The 12,003-nt window shown below is 44.5% G+C and overlaps 1 protein-coding gene across 2 annotated transcripts in view; it reads left to right on the top strand.

Moving 5' to 3' along the window:
- COMMD9 (COMM domain containing 9) overlaps positions 1 to 10,468 on the top strand; it is a 15,167-nt gene extending 4,699 nt beyond the window's left edge. Inside the window, exons 2-7 of one of the 2 annotated variants that reach the window (XM_019639530.1) lie at positions 4,236 to 4,361; positions 6,114 to 6,253; positions 7,578 to 7,612; positions 8,499 to 8,602; positions 9,638 to 9,818; positions 10,000 to 10,468. In XM_019639530.1, coding sequence (XP_019495075.1) covers positions 4,236 to 4,361; positions 6,114 to 6,253; positions 7,578 to 7,612; positions 8,499 to 8,602; positions 9,638 to 9,778 — 546 coding nt within the window. In that variant the 3' untranslated portion in view covers positions 9,779 to 9,818; positions 10,000 to 10,468. Of the gene's footprint in view, positions 1 to 4,235; positions 4,362 to 6,113; positions 6,254 to 7,577; positions 7,613 to 8,498; positions 8,603 to 9,637 lie in introns of both variants that reach the window. The other variant, XM_019639529.1, reaches the window with a different exon arrangement.
- Positions 10,469 to 12,003: the final 1,535 nt, after the last annotated feature.

The raw sequence follows: 12,003 nt of genomic DNA, 5'->3' as shown, positions 1-12,003 counted from the left end.
TATTTGGTGTGTGGAAGGTGTGCGGAAGAGGGGGTAGTCTTATACGGCGAGTATATAACAAACTCTGTATTTTGAGTGGAAATGTTAGGGGGTCGTCTTACACGCCGGCAAATACGGTAAGTATTTCTCTTTTTTCAAGCAATTGCAAATGATGTTGTATTTTTAATTGCAGTGTCCACTTGTTCCTTGCTAGCATATAGAAATACAACTGATTTTTGTATGTTTCTCTTGTATCTGCTAACTTGCTGAACTCACTTACTCTAGTTTTTTAATACATTCCGTGGGACTTTCTGCATAGACAATCATGTTATCTGAAAATAGGGACAGTTTTATTCCTTCCTTTCAGATCTGTACACCTCTTTTATTTCTTTTTCTCACCTTATTTAAATGGCTAGAATTTTCAGCACTACAGTGAGTAAGAGTGGTGAGAGCAGACATCCTTACCTTCTTTCTAACATTAGACTTTCACCATTAAGCATAATGTTATCTTTAGGTTTATTGTAGATGCTCTGTCAAGTTAAAGAAGTTTCCTCTGTTCCTATTTTTATGAGAGTTTTCTTCAAGATTGGATGTTGAGTTTTGTCAGCTGCTTTCCCTGCATTGATAGATATCATGTGATTTTCTTCTTGAGCCTATTAATATGATGGATTACATAGGTTTTCAAATATTGAACTAGCCTCACATCCCTGGAATAAATTCCATCTGGTCATAGTGAAAAATCCCTTTTATATATTGCTGAGTTCTATTTGCTAATATTTTGTTAAGGGGTTTGGCATCTATTTTTATGAGGGATATTGGTTTGTAGTTTTGTTTGTATAATCTTTGTGTTATTTTGGTATCAGGGTAATATTAGCTTTATGAAATAAATTGGGAAATGTTCCCTCCTCTTCTGTTTTGTAGAAAAGATTGTGTAGAATGAGTTAGTTTGCTCTTTAAATGTTTGTTAGAATTCTCCAGTGAAACTATCTGGGCCTGGACACATCTTTTCTTAGGAGTTTTAAAATTATGAATTTAATTTTCTTAGTAGTTATATGGCTATTCAAATTATCAGTTTCATATTGGAAGAGTTCTGGCAGTTTGTGCTTTTCGAGGAATTGATCAATTTCATTGAAACTGTCACATTTATGTGTATAGAGTTATTTTCTTATTTTTCTTTTGAAATCTGCAGGGTCTGTAAGTGATAATTGCCCTGTTTCATTCTTGATACTGTTAATTCGTGTCCCCTCTTTTTTTAAGTTTTTCAATCTTGCTAAAGGTTTGTCAATTTTAGTGATATTTTCAAAGAACCAGTTCTTTGTTCCATTGATTTCTCTTATTCTGTTTTCAATTTCATTGATTTCTGCTCTTTATTATTTCCTTCCTCTTTCCTTTGGGTTTATTATGCTCTTTTTCTAGGTTTCTGAGGTAGGAGCTTAGATTATTGATTTGAGACTTTCCCTCTTTTCTAATGTATGTATTTAATGATATACATTTTCCTCTCAAACCTATCTTGTGTCCCAAAAATTTTGGTATGTTGTTTTCATTTTCATTCATTCAGTATAATTTTTTAAACTTTCCTTGAGACTTCCTCTTTGATGTGTGGATTATTTAGAAGTGTGTTGTTTAAATTTGCAAGTATTTGGATATTTTCTTGTCATCTTTATGTTATTGATTTCTAGTTTGATCCATGTGGTCACTCTCTGTATGATATCCAGTCTTTTAAATTTGTTGAGGCTTGCTTTATGGTCCAGAATATGATCTCTCTTGATATATGTTCAGTGGGCACTCGAAAAGAATGCGTATACCGCTGCTACTGGGTAGTGTTCCATAAATGTCAATTAGATTGATTGATGGTGTTGTTGAGTTCTTCTGTGCCCTTGTTGAATATCTGTCTAGTTGTTCTGTCATTTGTTGACAGAGAGATGTTGAAGTCCCCAACTCTATTTGTGGATTGCTCTATTTTCCCTTTCAGTTCTATCAGTTTTTTGCTTCACATATTTTGCAGCTCTATTGCTGGGTGCATACACATTTAGGATGTCTTCTTGGTAAATAGAACCTTTTATCATTATATAACGTCCCTTTCTGTTTCTGGTAATTTTCTTTGCTGTATTAGAAGGGAGCTTCTTGTAGACAGCATTTGATGGGTCATACTTTTTAATACACTCTGTCAATTTCTGTCTTTTAATTGATATATTTAGACCATTTACAACTAATGTAATTATTGATATGTTAGGGCGTATGTCTGCCACTTTATTTTTTTGTTTCCTGTCTGTTCTCTTATGTTTTTTGTTTCTTTTTTCTTTTCCTGCTCTCCTGTGGATTATTTGAACATTTTTTAGAATTTCATTTTGATTTATCTGTAGTGTTTTAAAGTGCATTTTTATAACCTTTTTAGTGATTTCTCTAGTTATTAAATTTATATATATAACTTATCACAGCCTATCAGTGTCATCAATTTACGAGTTAAAGTATAGAAATCTTGCCTTCCTTTATATCCCTTTACTTCCCTCATTTATAATATAATTGTCTTAAACATTTCCTCTGATGTAGAGCCACATCAGACAATGGTATAATTTTTTTTTCAACTTTCAAGTAGAATTTAGAGACTCAAGAGAAGGAAAGCCTGTTGTGTTTACCCATATTTTTGCTTCTCATGTTCTTTCTGTGTGATAGTCCAAGATTTTTTTTTTTTTAGATTTTTTATTGGGGAATTGGGGGGATGGGAACAGTGCTGGGGAATTGGGGGAAGGGGAACAGACAAGTTGCTGTGGTTTTGTTCTTCAGTCTAGTTGTGGAGGATGTTGCTTCACTGGCCCAAGTTGGCACCATCATTGCGCTCTTCCCGGGCGAGGCAGATCAGTCGCCGGCTTCTGGACGGCCGCTCACTGCGGCTGCCGGCCATGGCTGCTGGCCACACACGGTAGCCCATGGCAACCCACTGCCACAGGGGCTGCAGCCTACGCCGTCGCCGGCGACTCACGGCAGCCCAGCTCCAGGTTGAGCTGTTGTTCAGCATCTTAGCTGTAGAGGTCAGTGTCACTGGCCCTCATATGTGGGATCCGAACCAGGGCCCTCTGGCGTCCCAAGCCAGTTCTCAACCATCGTGCCACTCGGCCGGCCCCAAGATTTTTTTTTTATTGTTTCCTTTCTGTTAAGAGAACTTCTTTTAGCCATTCTTTTAAAAAGATTTTTATTAAAATATAGCTAACATACAATATTGTATTAGTTTTAGGTATACACAATAGTTATTCAACATTTATATACCTAGTCTTTCAGCCGTTCCTTTAGAATAGGTCTTGTGACAAATTTTCATCTTCACCTGAGACTGTCTTGATTGCCTCCTCATTCCTGAAGGATATTTTGTTGGGTGTAGGATTCCAGGTTGACAGTTCTTTTCTTTTAGCACCTGAAAAATATCGTGTCACTTCCTTTTTGCCTCCATGGTTTCTGATGTGAAATTTGCTGTCATTCTAATTGGTTTTCCCTTATGGATAAGATATTGTTTTTCTCACTGCTTTCAATATTTTTTTTCTTGAAGATTTTTTTCTTTTCAGGGTGAGCCTCTACTAATACCACAAGGTGGTGGGACTTGTTACTGTCTGGCAGGGAGCTCCCTATTTGGTCCCAGCTCCCTACCTGGTCTTCTCTGATACCACTTCAGCAGGGGTATTGGGACACCTCCCTACAGCCTCACAGGGGTGGATGTTTAGGCTCCCCACTCAGCCTTTGCTGACATGGGTGAGGATGGGGCCACAGTTCTCTCTGTGGTGTCTCGCTAGAGTAGAGCCGTTCCTGTCTGAGGTTTTGCATTCGCCAGGCTGCCCCTGTCTTGGTGCTTTGGTTAGAGAGAGCAGGTATTTGCTGGAGTTTTTTTCTTTCTGCACCTATTGGGTTGACCTCTTCTTCAGCTCAGAGTCTGGGACATACGAACAAAAAGAAAACCCAGGGAACTCACCGCCATGTCACCCCTTGGTCGTGAAGTCCACAGTAGGTCTACCTTGCCCCCTCCCCCTCCCAGAGTCCTCTTAGGCTGGTTTTCTGCACCGTGCCCGGGGATGGCAGTTGTGTTAAGCAGGAAAAAGGAGCAACAGTACTTCTGCTCCATCCTCCCGGAAATGGAAGTGTCCTGTGCACTGTAAATCTTGATTCTGAAAGGTGTCACATCATTACTGAGACACAGTTATACTGAGACACTGTGTCTAAAACATGGATTTTCAGCGTCTTGTTTTTTTCCCCATCTGTGAATTAATTTATAGGCCTCTTCGAAAGATGTTGTCAGACAGCTATGCCAAGAGAGCTTTTCCACTTCAGCCATTGGCTCGAAAAAACTCCTGGATATTACATGTTCCAGCTTGTCTGTGACCCAGGAGGAGGCAGAGCAAGTAAGTGTGGTCAGAAATGACCTTTGGCCACTGGATTGTCAACTCATGAGTCTTTCTTGACCTCCCAGTCATTGCTGTGTCCAAGGAAATTTTTCCCCTGAAATGTCTGTTGACGTTACAGCAAACTTAAAATAGATTTTCTTGAATGTTAGTGAACTTAAAAACTGTTGCCTTTGAACCTTTACTTCCCTGTGGTAAATGAGTCATGGATGGGAGAGCTATACCCAGAATCAGAGACGCTGACCATTTCCTTTGCAGACTTGTTATCTAGACAGTGTGGCCAAAAGCCAGCCTTTGTATGGTTTTCTTTCTCAACCGGTAACTTAGTGGTGCTGATACACTGTTGGGTGGATAGCTTAGGCAGGCTTTTCAGGGATCACGGGGCAGAAGTTCCCAGGGCCCCATGTACTGTTGGGGAGGACATACTGCTGGATCTCACCTGATCTCAGCCGATCGCCAAGAGGGAGAGTGAAGTGACTCGAGGTATGGAGCACTCACAGCCTTACCGCCCCAGGGCCAACGTGTTTCCAAAATAGGGGTTTATCTAAACCGCCCCAAGTTGTTACTGTTGATATTGTATTGTATTGTGTTGTATTGTATTGTATTGTATATTTATTTAATCTGGAGTTTTGTTCATTGAAGTCATCTGTAGAAGAGTAAACGGCAGAAGTAAGATTATGGAAGTGAGCTGGAGACTTAGTTTGGGTTCCCCAAAAGACGTGGGTGCAGGTAGTTATTTGGGAGGTGATTCTGGAAAGCACAAAGGAGAGAGTGGGAAACTCAAACAGGGATGAGAGACAAGCTGGGAAAAGGGTATGTAATGAGCGGTTACTACTGTGGGCAGCTGGAGCTCATTCCTGGGGTCCTGGAAGAAGCCGTGTGAAGCACACCCCAGCACTGTCCCCTGGAGGGCACAGAGGTTGGAGCACTTATCCACTAACGTCCCCTCACCTCTGGGCTGTGCCTGTCTGCAGCTGCGCAGACAGTGGCATCAGAGAAAGCAGAGGAAGTTACCTTTGGAGAATCTTCTTGGCATTGTTATAGTCACAAGGCGGCCATAGCCACACTGGGCTACAGATTCACTGGGAAGGACTTAGGGCTAATACAGGGGCCCAGCAGGGCTGCGTCAGGCACTCCTCTCCCACAGGGGGATTCCACACAGCCAGCCTGGAGCTGTTCGTTCTCTTTGTCCTCCCAGGTGACAGCCTAGGGGCAAGGTCATGACACTTCTGCCATCCTGGATTCAACACCCCAACCCCGCAGGAGCCAATACCGCTGGTAGCAATTCAATAAGCACAGTTTCAGGTTCTGGCAAGGAGCGTGCAGCCACACTCAGGGAAGCCCGGAGCGATGGGCCCCCTGGGTGACCATGCAGTCCTTGCAGTCCAGAGGCAGTGGACCACTGCCGTGTTGCCTAGTAACACAGCTGACTTCCCACTTCTCTCGGGTTACCAGGGGAACGGGCTAGAAAGTTAGCTGAAGGTCAGATTCTGTGCAGAAGGAGAGGGGATTTATTAACTCTGCCCACAAGCAGAGTGTCTGGCAAGTTGACAGCTTGCTGTGTCAGGTGGCTGCATCTGTCTCCTAAAGCAACAGGTGAACTTCGAGGCAGGCCAAGGCACGTGGGCATGAGCATCGGCGACAGAGGCCTCGTGAGACTCAGTTGAATGACTGTGGCAGTGTGGCAGGCAGGGGTAGAGCCCGGTCCCTGCCCCACTCCTCACCGCCCGGGGCTCCCCATCTGTCCTGCAGCTGCTCCAGGCCCTGCACCGCCTCACCAGGCTGGCGGCCTTCCATGACCTGTCCTCTGCCGAGGCGATTCTGGCTCTCTTTCCTGAAAATTTCCACCAAAACCTCAAAAACCTGCTGACAAAAATCATCCTTGAACATGTGTAAGTGCTCATTTCTTGAGAGTTCCTTGCAAAACTTTTTTTGTTCTTGTCCTAGAAATAGTATGTTCATTCTTGGAAAGCACACGCAGGTAAACCACCCAGAGGGTTACTATGAATTCCTTACTGGAGAGCTTTTCCGGACTTGGTTATATTTTCCATTCACACATACACAGAGAGGTTGGTGTTGCATTTCTGTTTTTCACACGATAGGATCGTGCCATTTTATAACTTGCTTGTCTTCTGTTTACAGTATTAATGTTCATGGTATTTCAGGTTAGTAAATATTTACCTCTGATAATATTTTTAATGGCTAACCATATTCCATTATATGAAGAAATTCTTGTGATTTAATTAATTCCCAAGTGTTGGACATGTAGGCTATTGGCCATTTTCACTATAGTTTTATCGTAGAAACTTTGTTCACCTGCTTAATTATTTTCTTACTGGCTTAAAGGCAATGGACTGATTGAGGCTTTGGCTGCATATTAACAAGTTGGCCATCAGAAAGATTGCACCAGGTATTTTTACACCAGTAGAACACGAGTGTCCCATTCTCCCCACACCTTCACCAGTACCGGGGAATATGTTTTACATTTTTTCCCAGTTTCACAAATGGCAAAAGGTACCTCATATTAATTTATATATCTTTGCTACTAGTGATGCCAAATGTGTTTTTTATGTTTGTTGGTCATTTTTACTTCTTTTGTGAGTTACCTGTATATTTTCTTGTTTGGCAAAATCCTTAGAAACACATGAAATTTAATCAGAATTGGTTAACTGTTAGCTAGCAGCAGGCTTGGACAGACAGACCTCTCTGATAGAATAACAGATAATGCCTGTTTACAAAGGATTTTGTTGTTCATTAAGAAACTTTCTCATACATGACCATATTTTACTGTGACTCTGTTTGTCATCTCACTCTGACGCTTGCTATAGCATTAGACAGATCTGTTTGGGTGTGTTTTGCATCAAGTGCAATGCATTGTGTAGTATATGCTCAATAAAAAGAGAGTTGGTTGATCTCTGTTTTGTCTCTGAGAATGATAGCACCGTAAGATTACAGTGCACTAAGCCTTCCCCCACCCCACCCCAAGATGTGAAAACTAACAGCCCCTGTGGCCTTAACATCACCGAGCTTTACAAAACAAACAAACAGCTGCTCATTGAAGCTAGGCGTTTCTGGGTTCCTTTCCTGTCAGGTGATTACAGGTTTGAAGATCACAGAGGGGCAAAGGGCACAGGTCCACAGGCCTCTTTCATTATCAGAAGACTTAATTTTCTTCCCTTTTCTATCATTTTTACCTCATCTTTCCCTCTTAAACAGATCGACTTGGAGAACTGAAGCCCAAGCAAATCTGAGTGAGTACCACGAAATCTGCCTTCTCCTCCTTTCCCCTCCTTCCCTGCCCCAGCTCTTTTTCTAACAGATGGCCAGAGTTTTTACCAAAAATCAAAGTGAGTCCACCTGATCCCTAAAGAAACAGTGTGTGTTGGTTTTCTTTTTAAACCACTTTTTAATTTTTTTTCTGATTATAAACATAATAGAATATAGGCATGTTGTTAACACAAAACAAAACAAAACAAAACAAAAACCCAGATATACAAACCAGAAAATGAAATACTTAAAATAATTATATTTCTATTAGGAAAAAAACCATAATTGAAATTTTTAGTTAGAAACATTGAATAGAAGTGGATGTTTAATAAGTGGTCACACAACTTATTCTGAGCCTGTCACTATGCTGAAGACGTCTACCTGCATCAACTCATTTAGTCCTCCCCACAACCCTGGGAGCTAGACTAAGATTATCCCCATTTTACAGATCAGGAAACAGAGGCTCAGAGGTTAAACATGTGGGAGAACCCATCTCCAAGCCAAGTCTGTCTCAAGCAACAGCTCTTTCCACTATTGTTGAAGCACACGTTTCCTAAAACTCAGGTCATAACCCCAGCTTCTCTGCTTTGTGTCGTTTCTCATTCTGTCCTGACATCTGGAGGGCTAGGTGTTCAGGCAGAAGCCTGGAGATGCTGCCCACCATGATTCATCACTATGTGCAGGTGGCACGGAGCAGTGGTGAGGCCCTGACCTGCCGGGGCCTTGGACCCCATCTGCCTGTCTCCCTCAGAGACTTGCTGTGTGGACCAAATGCACTGCCCATGTACAGCCCTAGAGCTGCCTGTCACAGAGCAGAGGCTTGATAAATGTGGGACGTGTGAGCGCTGAGCTCAGCTGTCCCCCCCACAGTCTCCCTCCCACGCCTGGTTGACCTGGACTGGAGAGTGGACATCAAAACGGCCTCAGACAGCATCAGCCGCATGGCCGTCCCCACCTGCCTGCTCCAGATGAAGGTATGTCCGCTGTTGTTCCCACCAGAAGGAAAGGGGGGCAGCGGTGACTCGGCACCCATCGATAATACCAGTCTCCAAAGCGTAGGGAGCTCTAACCCCATAAATGAAAAAAATTAAACCCCCCACCCATGCAGTATTTATTTACAAAGTGTATGTGTACTACTGTTAACATATTATAGACATAATAAAACATCTACCAGAAGTCGAAATTTTAAAAGGATAAGATACAAAACAAATTTTTAAAGCAATTTGCTGATACCTAAAGGTTACCTTACACACCTACAGGAAAGTTTAGCTTTAACAATAAGAGTGTGCATTCAGATTTCAGTTGCCTTCTTGATAATGTTGTCCTGTAGCAAACTTCTTGTCAGTGCGATCAGTCTGTCACTTGTAACGTGCCAGATTGCCAGCTCCTGTCGGCAGCTGGAGGAGTCAGTTCTTCATCCTCTTGTTCTCACACTCTGCTTCATTCGTGTTACCTTCACTTTACAGCTGTTCTCAGGGATCTTTTTAAACCACATATCTATTTGAAGGGTTTGTTTAGTTAAAACTAGATAATGTAATGCTGTATTTACTTAACCAGACACCCAGAAACTCAACACCTACAAGAAAATGAAAACGTAAGGGTGCCTGTAACAACTAAGTTTAAATATTACTAAAGCTCACTTTTTAAAAAGGGTACAAATGTAAATAGAAGATGTCATATTTTTCTTGCATCCCTATGGATGCTTATATACCCCTAGAGCCTACTGCGTAAATTACCAGTCTGAATACGTGGAATGTTCTCTCACTGAGTTAGGGGGGCAGAGGCGGGGGCGAGCCTTGGCTTCTCAGATCCCTGCCTGGAGTACTCCTTGCACATGGACACTGACCCCAGCCTCTGAGACGTCCCCTTCCCTCTCGCAGTGCTAAATGACTCCAGGGCTAGGGACTGTCTGTAACTCAGAGGCTCCCCAGAACAGGGTAGATAGGGCTCACCTACAGGGCGACAGGAAGACAGGCAGCTTTGACTTGTGGGCCATGTTCTCTTTTCAGATCCAGGAAGACCCTCGTCTGTGTGGGGACAAACCCTCCGTCTCGGCTGTCACCATGGAGCTGAGTAAGGAGACGCTGGCCACTATGTTAGACGGGCTGGGCCGCATCCGAGACCAGCTTTCTGCCGTGGCCAACAAATGAGCCCAGCTGGCGGCCAGCCACTGCCCTGCCCCAGCTGCTGGTCAGTGATGGAGCCCCTCCAGCACCAGGCGGGCTGCCCTTCATAGCAGCAGCTCCAGCCGCCCGCAGGCGGGATGGTGGGGACAGAGAGGGGCTGGCAGCCAGAAGGCGCAGCTGGGTGGGGAGGAAGCAGCCACGCCCCCGCGCCCTTCTCCTCACTCATCTTTTTTCTTTTTCCGAAGCTGGTGAGCAGAAGCCTCCCTGTTTGAGAGGCTCCTGTGTACGACTCAGTTACCGCGTGGCAGCGTGAGGGAGCATTGGCTTAGCTGCCTCTGCACAGCTGATTGGAAAACTCAGGCCCAAATGGTAGAGCTTGTCTAAAAAGTTCCTTTCCGGCATTCGCTCTAATCAGTTCATTTCCAGCCCGGAACACATGGCGGGAATCAGGTGGCGATGCCAGCAGCCCCTGCTTCTCTGTAGAGAAGCCAGGCAGAGCCCCGGAGCAGGGCCACGCGGTGCGGCCCACCCTGCCCTAAGTCCGGGGCCTTCCCGAGCCCCTCAGCCCTGCTGGACCACCTTCCACTCAGGAAGTCTGAAATGGAGGCTAATCCCCTCCTTCACGAAGCGGGGACCCCTTCCTTGATATAATGCAGCTACTCCAGGGTGAAGAAGTGGGGTGATTGGAAATAAACAACGGTTCTGAGAACGTCATGATTCTGGTCACGCTTCTTGTCGCTACTGTCCTTAGCCTGAGGTGGCTGCCTTAGGCTAGTGGTGCCTGTCATTTGTAAAGATGATCCCAATTTCCTAATTCCCAGCTAAGCCCATGACCATGGTGCGACCTGAAACCAGGCACGTGACCCTTACCACCTCCCCTGTGTTTGTCACATGGAGCAAAAGAAAGCAAGGTTGACAGTATGTGCTTATCACAAGAGCTCTGCTGAAAGCACTCCTTGGAGCCTAACCAAATGAGATCACTGTCACATGCCTGACACATCAGGGACTCAGTGTATAGTGCCTTCCCCCTCGTTATCCAGATCACCCCAGGAGCAACAGCTTGCAGCCTGCTATTTGGGCACTTGGTTTTGGCAGCTTCTTGGGTGGCGTGTGCAGATGGATGGGAGCATGGATGGAGGAGAACCCTGGGTTAGGAGGATGGACTCGAGTCAGTCAGCTCTACTTCCCCGTGGCAAGGTGCTTGACCGCTAAGCCTCAATGCTTCCCCCTCCCCAGTAAAAACTTAAATGAGGATAATAATATTACTTACGCTATAGGACTTTGGTGAAGATTAAATGATACAATGTAGCTAAAAGCACTTAGCACCGTTATGGCAAATAGGAAAGGCTCCATAATGAGGCTTTGATTATTAATGGGAAGGAAAGTGGAAAGCTCTCTGCGGTCATTGTTTCCATCTATGACAGTTGGTGTGACAATGTTATTATCCTCCCTTTGTCTACGAGGAAATCAGCTCGTTGAGGTTAAGTCACCTGCTGGTAAATGGCCTCATTAGGACTCGGGCCCAGATTTCTCTAGTTTTCTCTACCACACAAGACCCTGCAAGGCTTGTGGAGCTCTGTGACTCAGCTCCACTTGGAGAATACTGGAGCTGAAGGAGAGATGAGCAATCTGCCCACCTGGTGAGACACCAGGAAAATCAAGAAAAAAACAACAGCAGTCCAAGCTCCTCTGTCTGCGAGCTCCTGGACGCCGAGCTGCCTTCTGTTACAGTGGCGGCCCTTTTGGGGCCATAGCCACGGAGAACCTGCCGAGCGCTGTGGCTCCCTGCTGTAGGAAATGAACATTCAGCTTCTTACATTCAGTGACAAGAGTCATGGACCCTGGCAGGCGGCCCACTGTTCCAGGTTGAGAGCCTTGTCATGAATTCATCCCCCTGTTTTCCTTCCACTCCCTGTGACCCACAGAGATCTTCAAATCCCGTCCTCTGTGGCTTCATAAAAAGTCACTTGAAGCAGGGGGCCTCATGAAGGTGTCTGGACAGTTGGACGTTCCCTTAGCCAGATCCACCTGAACAGAACCCCTGGGTGTGTGACATACAGAGGGCACTTAGGGACTGGAAAATGCAATAAATGTGTGCTACCTTTCACCTCACACTCATTTAAGGGGTTTATTTCCCACTATTCGGGAGGATGGATTGTAGATGCCATATTTATGGTTGGCCTGACCCTACCTCAGAAAAACGTAGCTTCTACCTGATGAGCTCAGGGCGAGTTCTTTCATTCAGGGCT

Source organism: Hipposideros armiger, unplaced genomic scaffold (genome assembly GCF_001890085.2).
Source record: "Hipposideros armiger isolate ML-2016 unplaced genomic scaffold, ASM189008v1 scaffold_44, whole genome shotgun sequence".
NCBI lineage: Eukaryota > Metazoa > Chordata > Mammalia > Chiroptera > Hipposideridae > Hipposideros > Hipposideros armiger.
The sequence above is the reverse complement of the archived record's forward strand: the minus strand, read 5'-3'. Positions and strand labels throughout refer to the sequence as shown.